The sequence below is a fragment of the Aquarana catesbeiana genome, linkage group LG03 (genome assembly GCF_042186555.1).
Source record: "Aquarana catesbeiana isolate 2022-GZ linkage group LG03, ASM4218655v1, whole genome shotgun sequence".
NCBI lineage: Eukaryota > Metazoa > Chordata > Amphibia > Anura > Ranidae > Aquarana > Aquarana catesbeiana.
In genome coordinates this window covers 348,296,479-348,309,610 of record NC_133326.1, presented here as the reverse complement: position 1 = coordinate 348,309,610, position 13,132 = coordinate 348,296,479, and the positions used below count along the sequence as shown (strand labels likewise).

The 13,132-nt window shown below is 42.0% G+C and overlaps 1 protein-coding gene across 1 annotated transcript in view; it reads right to left on the bottom strand.

Moving 5' to 3' along the window:
• Positions 1-10,997: 10,997 nt before the first annotated feature.
• The window catches only part of STK10 (serine/threonine kinase 10), a 253,740-nt gene continuing 251,605 nt past the window's right edge, over positions 10,998-13,132 (bottom strand). The window contains exon 19 of the mRNA XM_073620588.1: positions 10,998-13,067. Within this exon, the coding sequence (XP_073476689.1) occupies positions 12,933-13,067 (135 nt within the window). The 3' untranslated portion in view covers positions 10,998-12,932. The remainder of the gene's footprint in view (positions 13,068-13,132) is intronic.

The window sequence follows — 13,132 nt, the reverse complement described above, 5'->3', positions numbered from 1 at the left end:
TTTCTTAATTCTGTAATAGGGCTCCCCTTAACCACTTCAATACACTATATTATATATTGTACACTACTATATACTCTGCACTGTATTATATATGCTACACTGACTGCACTATATACTCTGAGCTGCAGTATATAAACACTATACGGACTGCACTATACACTCTGCAGAAAAATTGGGCCTGAGGTGTTGGTGGTGCCAGAACACGGTAACCCCTCCCAGTTAAACCCTGTACACACGGTCGGATTTTCCGCCGGAAAATGTGTGATAGGACCTTGTTGGAAATTCCGACCGTGTGTGGGCTCCATCACACATTTTCCATCGGAATTTCCGACACACAAAGTTTGAGAGCTTGCTATAAAATCTTCCGACAACAAAATCCGTTGTCGGAAATTCCGATCGTGTGTATACAAATCCGACGTACAAAGTGCCACGCATGCTCATAATAAATTAAGAGACAAAAGCTATTGGCTACTGCCCCGTTTATAGTCCTGACATACGTGTTTTACGTCACCGCGTTCAGAACGATCAGATTTTCCATCAACTTTGTGCGACTGTGTGTATGCAAGACAAGTTTGAGCCAACATCCGTCAGAAAAATCCATGGATTTTGTTGTCGGAATGTCCGATCAATGTCCGACCGTGTGTACACGGCCTTACTCTTGTTGGGTGCAGGGACGGTTCCTGTTGTTTAATATTATTTCAAAAATTGTAATGACATGCCCCTGTTAAACAGGGGCAGAAAAATTGGGCCTTGGGTGGGGGTGGTGCCCTAAACCAAAAATATTGTTGGAAGCTAGCATCATCACGATTGAGGAGGAATAGGATAGGCAGCATTGGCAGTCTTCAAGGGATCCCAGATCCATAGCAAAATCAACAGTTACATCAGCATCAGGTGCTTGATAGCTGCTGATCCAGGACTGATTGATTTTTATAAATGTGAGCCTATCAATGGCGTTTGTGGACAGGCGCACTCTTTGATACATTACAAATCCTCCAGCAGCAATGAATGTGCATTCAGAAAGCATGCTGGATGCAGGACAGGCCAGTAGCTCAATTGCATATTGAGCAAGTTCTGGCCTGTGGTCCATCCTCAAGACCCAATAACCCAGTGGATGCTCTGTTGGAAAGGTCTCCAAGTCTGCACTTGCCTCTTGATATTCCTGCACCATATAATGCAGATGCTGCCAAGGGTTGCTGGAACAGACCTTGGCACTGAGGACTGAAAATTTTTTAAAAACATTGGTCAGCCGGTCACCTATCTTCACCGCTCTTCCTCTGACCAAACGAAGCCTCAGCAACACGTTGTCCAGCACCAGGAAGTAACCAGGGTCTAAAAATGCGTTACGCAAACTTTTCTTCAAGGCCTCCTGAAGATGTTTCATCCTCTGTTCCCTCTGCAAAGGCAGAATGAGTTCTGCGACCTGACCCTTGTAACGTGGATCAAGAAGGGTTGCCAGCCAGTAATGATTCCTCTCCTTCATACCACGATTCCTAGGGTACTTTCGCAGGCTTTGCAGAACCAGGAAGGAAATGCAGCGTAAGTTTGCAGTGGCATTTGATTCGGAGTCCTCTGGGTCACTAAGAATCACATTTTCCGTAACTACCTTCTCCCAGCCATGTACAACTCCTTGGGATTCTGGGGACTGAAAAACATCCCTTGAAGACAGCTGCGTGTTATCCTCGACATCCATGCTGGCACAATCCTCCTCTTCTTTGTGTGTTTGGCGGACCCACAGGAATGCTATCTGGATAAAGGGGGCCTTTAGCGGACAGGAAGTCCTCCTCTTACTCCCACTGTTCTGCCTCAAGTGCCCTGTCCATGATACCACGAAACTTGTGCTCCAGCAGGACGACTAGAGGGACAGTGTCACTATTGCATGCATTGTCACTGCTCACCATACTTGTGGCCTCCTCAAATGGTGACAGGACAGTGCATGCATCCTTGATCAGTAACCACTGACGTTAGCGAAAAGAAGCCAAGCTGTGCTGACCCTGTCCTGGTGCCATACTCGTACAGGTACTCATTGATGGCCAGCTGCTGTGGGTGCAGCCGCTGCAGCATTTGAATTCATTGAGTTGAGTTCCACCTGGTGGGCATGTCACAAATGAGGTGGTTGGTGGGCACATTGCATTCCCTTTGAATGTCAGCCAGCCAATCACTGGCATTGTATGACCGGCAGAATTGACCACAGACTTTTCTGGCCTGCCTCAGAAGATCTTGTAAGCCTGGGTACCTTGTCAAGAAATGCTGCACCACCAAATTCAGGACGTGTGCCAAACATGGAACATGGGTCAAGTGTCCCTGTCGGAGGACGCTAGAGAAGGTTGGTGCCATTGTCGTATACAACCATTCCTGGCTGAAGTTGGCATGGTGTCAACCACCTCTAAGCCTGCCTCTGCAGAGCTGACAATCTCTGCCCCAGTGTGGCTCCTGTTCCCTAGGCAGATCAACTCAAGCACCGCATTGGCATCTTTTTGCCTGACTGCTTGCGTAGCCCCTTGAGCGCTTAGGGAGCACTGCTGGTTCAGAGGTCAATTCAGCAGAAGAGGCCATAGAGGAAGAAGAAGAGGAGGGAGGGGAGCATACAGATGTAGCAGAATCAATAGCTTTTTGGAGGCATGGCGGCAGAACAAGCTCCAACACTGAACCCTGTCCTGCATCCTTACCAGCTGTCAGCAGAAGTACCCAGTGCGCCGTGAAGGAAAGGTAACGTCCCTGCCCATGCCTGCTGGGCCATGAGTCATCGGTAATATGAACCTTACTAATGACCGCCCTGTCCAACGAGGCCAAAACATTGCCTACCACATGGCTGTAGAGAGCCGCAATGGCCTTACATGAAAAGAAATGGTGTTTTCGAATCCGCCACTGTGGTACAGCGCATTCAAAAATTCACGAAAGTGGGCTGAGTCTACCAGCTGAAAAGGCAGCAGTTGCAGTGCTAGCAATTTGGCCAAGCTAACATTTAGATGCTGAGCATGTGGGTGGCTGGGACCGAATTTATTTTTATGGTTAAGCAACTGGGGTAGGGAAACTTGCCTGCTGAATTCAACTGGTGGTGTACTGCCAGCAGATTGGCTGCAAGTACTTGTGACACCTATTGCTATACCTTCATTCCTCTCAGTGCAGGATTTTGGGATGACTGGGGGTATAGTAGGGTTTGAGATCCCAGATGAGGAGCAAGGAGAAGTCCGCCTTTTTCTATGATGTGGGTCTTTTATATGCTGCTGTCAACGGACTGCATGGTAGGTGGACAAATGTCTGGTAAAGCATGTGGTGCCCAAGCAGCTGCTGTTTTGGCCACGCTTGATCTGCTTCAGACATAGGTTGCAAACAGCAATGGTGTGATCTGCTGCACACGTGTCAAAAAAGGCCCACACCAAGGAACTCTTAAAAGTCAGCGGGGAGTCACCCCCTCTCTCTAGGCTCACGTTACTCCCTTCCTCAACCTGGGAACCAACAGCAGAGCCTTCAAATTGCTGCGCATCCTCCAGCAGCATGTAACCGACACTGTGGTCGAATAATTCTGGGAACTCCTCTGTGCATGATGGTGGGGCTACGGAAGGAGTAACTGTGGACAAGGAGGTGGTGGAATAGGCCACTTTGGCAGCTGCGTTGGAAGGCAAACTACTATGAGCCTGGGTGACATAAGATGAGGACAGCTTTGTTATCCACTCCACCAACTCTTATGCATGTTCTGGCTCAATAACATGGCCAGCAGCAAGAAAAAAAAAAGGACAAGCGTGCCCCACGGCCACCTGCAGCGGATGCACCAAGTACATGACCATCACTGTTGATTGTAGACACAGAGGCTGCTTGCCTTCTTTTAGTGGCCTGTGAGCGTCTGCCTCTCCTTGGGGGCCTTCCGAGCATGATCAGGATTTCTTCTTTTCACAGCAAACTACACTGTATTATATACTGTGTTCACCACCTGAAGTGTTTTAGAAACTATACACACTGTATCATATACAGAGTACAGCGCCTGAAGTGTATTAGAAACTGTACACCACTGAATGCACTGTATATACAGGCTACACTGAATGCAGAGTGTGTGTGTATATATAATATAATATAATATATATTTATATATACACACACCGCCTGAAGTGTATTATATAATGTACATCACCAAATGAACTGTATATATACGCTACACTGAATGCAGAGTATATATATTATATATATATAGTGGGGACGGAAAGTATTCAGACCCCCTTAAATTTTTCACTCGGTTATATTGCAGCCATTTGCTAAAATCATTTAAGTTCTTTTTTTTTTCCTCATTAATGTACACACAGCACCCCATATTGACAGAAAAACACAGAATTGTTGACGTTTTTGCAGATTTATTAAAAAAGAAAAACTGAAATATCACATGGTCCTAAGTATTCAGACCCTTTGCTGTGACACTCATATATTTAACTCAGGTGCTGTCCATTTCTTCTGATCATCTTTGAGATGGTTCTACACCTTCATTTGAGTCCAGCTGTGTTTGATTATACTGATTGGACTTGATGAAGAAAGCCACACATCTGTCAACATAAGACCTTACAGCTCACAGTGCATGTCAGAGCAAATGAGAATCATGAGGTCAAATGAACTGCCTGAAGAGCTCAGAGACAGAATTGTGGCAAGGCATAGATCTGGCCAAGGTTACAAAAAACTTTCTGCTGCACTTAAGGTTCCTAAGAGCACAGTGGCCTCCATAATCCTTAAATTAAAGACATTTGGGACGACCAGAACCCTTCCTAGAGCTGGCCGTCCGGCCAAACTGAGCTATCGGGGGAGAAGAGCCTTGGTGAGAGAGGTAAAGAAGAACCCAAAGATCACTGTGGCTGAGCTCCAGAGATGCAGTCGGGAGATGGCTGTAGAAAGTCAACCATCACTGCAGCCCTCCGCCAGTCAGGGCTTTATGGCAGAGTGGCCCGACGGAAGCCTCTCCTCAGTGCAAGACACATGAAAGCCCGCATGGAGTTTTCTAAAAAAAACACCTGAAAGACTCCTGAAAGACTAAGATCCTCTGGTCTGATGAGACCAAGATAGAACTTTTTAGCCTTAATTCTAAGCGGTATTTGTGGAGAAAACCAGGCACTGCTCATCACCTGTCCAATACAGTCCCAACAGTGAAGCATGGTGGTGGCAGCATCATGCTGTGGGGGTGTTTTTCAGCTGCAGGGACAGGACGACTGGTTACAATCGAGGGAAAGATGAGTGCGACCAAGTACACGGATATCCTGGATGAAAACCTTATGCAGAGTGCTCAGGACCTCAGACTTTGCCGAAGGTTTACCTTTCAACAAGACAGTGACCCTAAGCACACAGCTAAAATAATGAAGTAGTGGCTTTACAACTCCGTGACTGTTCTTGAATGGCCCAGCCAGAGCCCTGATTAAACCCAATTGAGCATCTCTGGAGAGACCTAAAAATGGCTGTCCACCAACGTTTATCATCCAACCTGACAGAACTGGAGAGGATCTGTAAGGAGGAATGGCAGAGGATCCCCAAATCCAGGTGTGAAAAACGTGTTGCATCTTTCCCAATAAGACTCATGGCTGTATTAGATCAAAAGGGTGCTTCTACTAAATACTGAGCAAAGGGTCTGAATACTTAGGACCATGTGATATTTCAGTTTTTCTTTTTTAATAAATCTTCAAAAATGTCAACAATTCTGTGTTTTTCTGTCAATATGAGGTGCTGTGTGTACATTAATGAGGAAAAAAATGAACTTAAATGATTTTAGCAAATGGCTGCAATATAACAAAGAGTGAAAAATGTAAGGGGGTCTGAATACTTTCCGTCCCCAGTGTGTGTGTGTGTGTGTGTGTATAACGTACATTATCAAGTGAAATTTATATATATAGTACATTACCAAGTGAACTGGGTATGTGTATATATATATATATATATATATATACACATACACATACACACACACACACACATACATACATACATACATACACACACACACACACACACACACACACACTAGAAATCTATATATATATCTATCTAGATCTCAAATACACTGCCTGCTCTGACTGAATATAGAGCATACACTGAAACTTAGACAGACAGATCTCTCAAATACACTGCAACTAAATAACCCGCCTGCCTAATCTAGCTCAAGCTATTTCTCTGTCCACGCCAACAACACTACACGCGCCCGCTCTGTAAGCAGCCTTATTTAGTGTGGGATGTGGACTTAGTTCCCCTGAGCCATGATTGCCTTTGGCCAATTATGGCTCTCTCAGCAGAGTGCGCTGTGATTGGAAAAAGCATGCAGGTCAGGTGCATGCTTTGGCCAATCATCAGACGCTGATGCACTGCGCTCTCGCAGTGCATTATGGGGTGTTCCACGGCACTCAAATTTCCCACAAGCACCCCATAATGTTTGCTGTTTGGCGAACAGGCGAACAGCCGATGTTCAAGCTCATCCCTAATTAGAACTACCTTTATAAGTGCAATTGTTTTTAATGTTTTAAAATAAAGCCAAACGGTATTAAGTTATGGAGATTTCTCTGTTGATTCTTATGACATGAACACACTGCACCTTAAAAGTGTACTAAGCTCAGGACCCTGCATTCACTATATCTGGTCTCCCACAGTACACAGAACATGAAAATTCAATTATTTTAGAAAATATAAACTGCTAAATACCTTTTTTTCATCAGCAGTATATAGCAGTCTTGTGACTTTTATCAGTGTCTGTTTAAAGCTTGTAGGAGGAGTTTTCACTCTGCACTGACTGTCCTATCAGGATGCAGGACCCTTGACCCTCTACCTGGACAGTACCTGTGCTGATCACATGCACCCTCCCAAGAAAAAAAAAAAAAAAAAACTCTCTAGCAATACACACCATTGTATTATAAGGACATATATTGGGGACAGTAGAAGGAGGAGAGGATCAGAGAAGACAGGATCAAACAGCCTTTTTACACAATGCAGAGGATTAACCCCTTAGGTTCCACAGTGAGTATAACAAGCATGCTTTACTGCATATACAGACTGATTTTACTGTTGTGGGTTTAGTAACACTTTAATATTAGAGGAGTGGAGTATAGATAGAAGCCATACAAACCATACCAGGATACTAACAAGCCATTCTGACATGATTGTCGGTGAGTGGGGAGTACAGGCAGGGAGCACTGCACTGTGGACTCTGCAAATTGAAAGATTAATCTGCACCAGCACTTTGATTTGCACTTATGGATTTTATGAATTAAGATTTTTGCACTGGCACTTTAGTCGCATTAATTACTTTATATGTATATATAGACACTTTATTAAATAGCAAACACAGTACTATATTTCATATGTTTGAATTGATGTATTTATTGATGGAGTGGAGAGAGCACAGAAATGTATGTATTTAGTATAGGAGCAGCATCTTGTTTTTATTCAGATATTGATCCAATAGTTATATTAACCTAATACTACAGCAGTAGCTCCATAGTTCACATTGATTCATTTTATAATTTATTATTGGTTAACACAGGTTTTTTACATTAATGCATTCTCTGCATTAAAAAACAAAACCTTCTGTGTTCAGCTCCCCCCAGCCTTCCCTAAATATATACCTGATTATCTCGATCTAGCACTGTGCCAAAAGCAGCGGTGCTGCTCTGTCTCTCCCTCTATCTTCGCTGGACATGAAGGCAGCAGGAGACTGGCTCCTGCTGCTGTCAATCACAGCCTGTGAGGAGAGAGCGGAACCAAGATGTGCTGTGTGCGTCAATGGACAGACAGAACTTGGCTCGGGAACGAGCCTGCACGAGTGCCGCCATAGCAAGCAGTTTGCTAGGGGAGCATTTGGAAGTGGAGAGGAGCCAGGAGTGCCGGCGGGGGACCCCAGAAGATGATCAGAGATTCTCTGTGTAAAAACATTAAGCAAAGCAGGTAAATATGAAAATATACATTTAAACCAATCCATCTTTTCCCCCATGGTTCATCTTCATAGAATGAAAAACAGATATACTAGGTCTTAGGTCACGTACAGTTTGAATTAGTTGAAAGCCAAAAGGTTAACAGTCTCTTCAAGAAAAACGAAAAAAGTTTTTTTACAATAGGGGACTGTGCAAAAGGACCTACAGTCAATCATTCAGATTTGTGTGGAGACAACAGGGACAGAGCACAAAGATGAACTGTTCTTGTATGTTTTAATTGGTCATTTGAGAGCTAGAGTGAACATATTTTGCTACGTAATGGATGTTCTGCCTTGTGAAACACTGTGACCCCCCTTTATTAACACACCCAGTTCATAGAAGATACACATTCCAAACCTTTTCATTTCTATTCTCTCCAGAAATATACAGAACTGTGGTTCTTGTGTTTAAAAGTGCTTGGCCTTTCACACTCTAAATAACTCTTTGATGGCACTCTTATGCCACCAAGTGGTCAAGGATATACATTGACTTTTTATAACCGCTTTTGCAACTACAGGAGACACTTACTGGAATGTCAGAATTGAGGTCTTTCGACTTCACCCTGTTGTGCATCTGTGTTGTCTGACACTGAATATTCACATTTTATGTGTGGCCCTTTGGTGATGTTAGGATCTGCATGGGAGGTTTCCAATATAAAGAAAGTTGACCACCACTGAGTTAGAGTCTACATGTTTCCATTCTTCATAATATAAAAGAGGCTGAGACTCTACATTCACACTATGTAATGCAATGGACAAAAATAGTGGAGGCTGCATATTTTTTTGCAGTGAAACACACTGCACAAAACATTGTGTGTGCTACAGAACACTGTGGAGTTGTGTTGGATTGCCATTCCAAAGGAATAATGGCGTGAATGAGCCCTACATACAGTGAGTATAGAAAAGTATCACCTCCTTTAAAATCACATTTTGTTTTTTGCAGCATGACATGAAGACAGTTTTTGTTTTATCCAGCTGTATTTACTAGTGCAACTTATAACATTCAAGTGAAAGATAGAACACCAACATGTCAGAAAAAAAAAAAAATAATAAAAAAAAAATTCCAAAACATTTGGAAAAAGGATCACCCCTTTGTGTCAGTATTTTGTTGAACCACTTTTTGCTTTAATAACAGCCTTTAGTCTGTTGGGATAAGTCTCTACTAACTTTGCACATTTAGACTTTGCAATATTTGCCCACCCTTCTTTGCAGAACTGCTCAAGTTTATATTATATAATATATATATAATTATATATAATATGTTATATTTGATGGTCACCATTTGTGGACTGCAGTGTTCAAGTCATTCCACAGATTTTCAATGGGGTTTAAGTCTGGGCTCTGACTAAACCATGTAAGGACATTCACATTTTTCTCCTTCGACCACTGCATGCTGATTTTTGCTGTGTGCTTTTAGTCATTGTCATGTTGACAACTTTCTGGCAGAGGGCAGCAGATTTCCCTCAAGAATTAGATTTTTTTTTGCCCCATCCATTCTTCTTCTATCCTGACAAGTGCTCCAGTCACTACTGCAGGGAAACACCTCCATAACAGGATTTTACCACCTCCATGCTTTACTGTAGGAATGGTGTTATTTGGATGGTGAGCTGTATTGGATTATTGCCAGGCATATTGTTTGGCGTTGAGGTCAAATAATTAAATTTTAGTCTTATCTGACGCACCTTGAAGATTTTGAGGCCACGTGGAAAATAGCGTTCTGGTCAGTTGAGACTAAAATTGAATTATTTAGCCTCAACACCAAACGATATGTCTGGCGAAAATCCAACACAGCTCACCATCCAAATAACACCATTCCTACAGTAAAGCATGTAGCTGGTAAAATCCTGTTATGGAGATGTTTCTCTGCAGCAGGGACTGGAGCACTTGTCAGGATAGAAGGAGAAATGGATGGGGCAAAATAACATCAAATTCTTTAGGAAAATCTGCTGCCCTCTGCCAGAAAGTTGTCAATGGGAAGACGATTTACCTTCCAACATGACAATGACCCAAAGCACACAGCAAAAATGACCACACAGTGGTTGAAGCAGAAAAAAGGTGAATGTCCTTGGATGGCCTAGTCAGAGCCCAGACTTAAATCCCATTGAAAATCTGTGGAAGGACTTGGAGACTGCAGTCCACAAATGGTCACCATCAAATTAAACTGAACTTGAGCAGTTCTACAAAGACGACTGGGCAAATATTGCAAAGTAAGTAGAGACACCCCAACAGACTAAAGGCTGTCATTAAAGCAAAATGCGGTCCAACAAAATACTGACATAAGGGGGATGACTCTTTTTCAAAATTAGTGCTTCTGTTTTTGTTTTGTTTTTCCTGACATGTTGGCGTTTTATCTTTCACTTGGATGTTATAAGTTGCACTAGTAAATACAGCTGGATAAAACTGTGTCTGTCTTTATTTCAGGCTGCAAATCATCAAAATGTGATTATTTTAGGCTGGGTTCACACGGTTTCCCCGCATACAATTCGCATAGCAGGAGATTCTGACTGGCTCTCTTATGGAGCTGGTTCACCCATCTTTGCAGTGGCTCCAGTGCGCATTGCATAAGAGTCTTGTGTGTCTTTTGGTCCATTTCAGGTCCAAATTCAGCCAGAAATTGAAATGGGACCTAAAACGATGAATGGGGACACACCAGACTCCTGCTGTGAGCCGGAGTGTGCTGCAGTGTAAACCCAGCCTTAAAAGGTGGTGATTCTTTTCTATACCCATTGTATCTGACACAAAGAAATGTAGGAACCTTGAAGCAGAGAACTGGATTCCTTAAAGGATATAAGAATTTGTTACACTGTCCTTATTGGATTCACAGTCTCTTATGAGAAACATAGCAGGAAAAGCAGCATCTCCTGTGTTTTACTTAACCTGCTTGAGATGAGAATAAAAAAAAAAATAAAAAAAACGTGCTGACAAAATATAGCCATGTCATGTCCTGACCAGAATGCATTAATCTTAGCAGATCATCTGTTGTCATGAATTTACTTCCTTCACTATATGCAAGAGACCGGTATACTTTAATAAAAGAAATGTGTAAAACCACACTCGCATAATAAGGAACTTTCAGTTTACATTTATTCTCTTGTTACTTTATTAGATTCTCTTATATACATTGCACAGTGTTTTTGCCCCAGCTGAAAACTCCTCTGAAAATAATTTTAACTGCATTCAAGTTTCCTGCAGAATTCTCCGTCTGAATGAAAATCACTTTCCAGTATGGAGATAAATATATATTTTTCCAATACAGGTATATAATTGAAATAAACCGAAACACTGCATTTCAGGAGTTAGCAGCAATTAGCAAAGTGGGCTTTTTTTTTCTTTACAGGTTTTATAGATTTTTGGCTTCATTCACATCATGCAGGAATCAAACTGTTCCCAGCTGCAGTCAATAGCTCCTATCCCTATCAGGGAACACACATTTTTCACATGAACGGAGTTAGTCTCTGGCTACGTAATGTCAAATATATTAGGTGTAAAAATGAGTCAAAAGGAAAGTAGTATGCCATGTTATTACTATCATCTTGCTAAATTCTTTAGGCATATTTATAGCAGTGTGTTAGAGTGGTAACAGAGAAACTAATCAGCATGGCTCTATCACTAGCCTGTCAAACTGTCATCTGATCTGGTTGCTCTGGGATACCCCATCATAGACAATATTCACTTTTTGTACTGTCATGGTAAATAAGCAGTCAGCTCTTGCAAAATACAGGATTTATATGGATTCATTACTTCATATGTTATAAGTGATCTTCCCTCACTTCTTTAACTTGACGTTCACTAATGACTGGCCAGCAGTCTGCTACATTTCAAACAGCAATAAAGCACTAAACAACTTCAAGTCAAAAAGCTATGAAAGAGATTAAACCCTTATGCGAATATCTAGAAGGCACATTAATTGGGTAGATGGCTAAAGAAAATATTTTTCACTTGGTCCCTTGTCATGCTTTAATTAAATAAAATAGATATGACAGGGAATAAAGCAATAATCCACAGCATTAAGACTGGATTCCATTTTCAATGACAAAACTTGAAGTGAACTGAAATCTGATTGCTTTCTGTGGGTTATTCATTCCTTCTTCTGCCTTATTCAATAAACCAAAAAGATTTTAAACTCCAAAATATAAAAAGATTATATTCTGGCCTGCATTTAAACTATAGGGCTTCTCTGGACTCGAGAATCAGTTAACTAACTTACCCTTCTAGGGCAAAGTGATAGGTTCTCTTGAAAGAAACACCTCCTGATTCTTATCCCAGGATGCAGTGCCCAGTCCTAAATAGCCACTCATCGGGCCCGAATATGTCCAGGAGGAGGAAGTTAACCATGTGGAAGCTCTGACACGGAACTTACACAGAGGTTATGATCCCACACTCGAGCCATGGGGAGGTGGAGGCATATGGGGAAGAGTTTGCACAGATTGGGCAGAGTAACAGAGTCTCTTTAAACATTTCTGTTCTATTATTTGGCATGTAAGATTACATGGAGAGTTCACCATGTAGACAGAAGTGCTGCGGATACAAAAAGAGAAGCATCTGTAATGATGGTATATGAGTGATATACACACAATGAAGTGACACAGATCATCTAGGTGAAGATACAAGTAATGGATGAGGAATAAACTGACAGCATGTATAAAGTTTCTGATTTTCAATTTTTTTTTTTTAAATGGAAACACATTGGATTTTTTTTTGTTTTAGTTTACACACACACAGAGCCAAACAATGGTTGGTCCCTGAAACCAACCCTACATATGGCGTAACTGTTTTTTAGCCTTTTAGGACACAAGTAAAACCTTATATGTATAATAATGAACACTGACTTCTTGCTATGGTTTACAGGATCCTCAGATTTTATAATGTCCTAGAGATAACGTACACCCGTCTTTACAGATATGCTGGGGGCACCAATAGGAGTAGTTGGTAAGTTGTAGGAAATCTTTCTCCAGCTTTGTCTGCAGGTGAACTTTACAGTCTGTATTGTTCTCTTTAGTTAAATAAAACTTTATGAAGCTTCAGCTGAACTGTGGGCATAAAACACAGGTTTCTGGATTGATCCACATTGTCCTACTTCTACTTCACTCATGCGGAAAAACATTTCCTGCTCCTGCTTCTTCTGCTCCAAGTCGTCCTCCAGTGCCTGGTGTAAAGTAAAAAAACACAGATGGGAAATAAAATAAAAGCTAAAAAAACCTTCTAAGAATT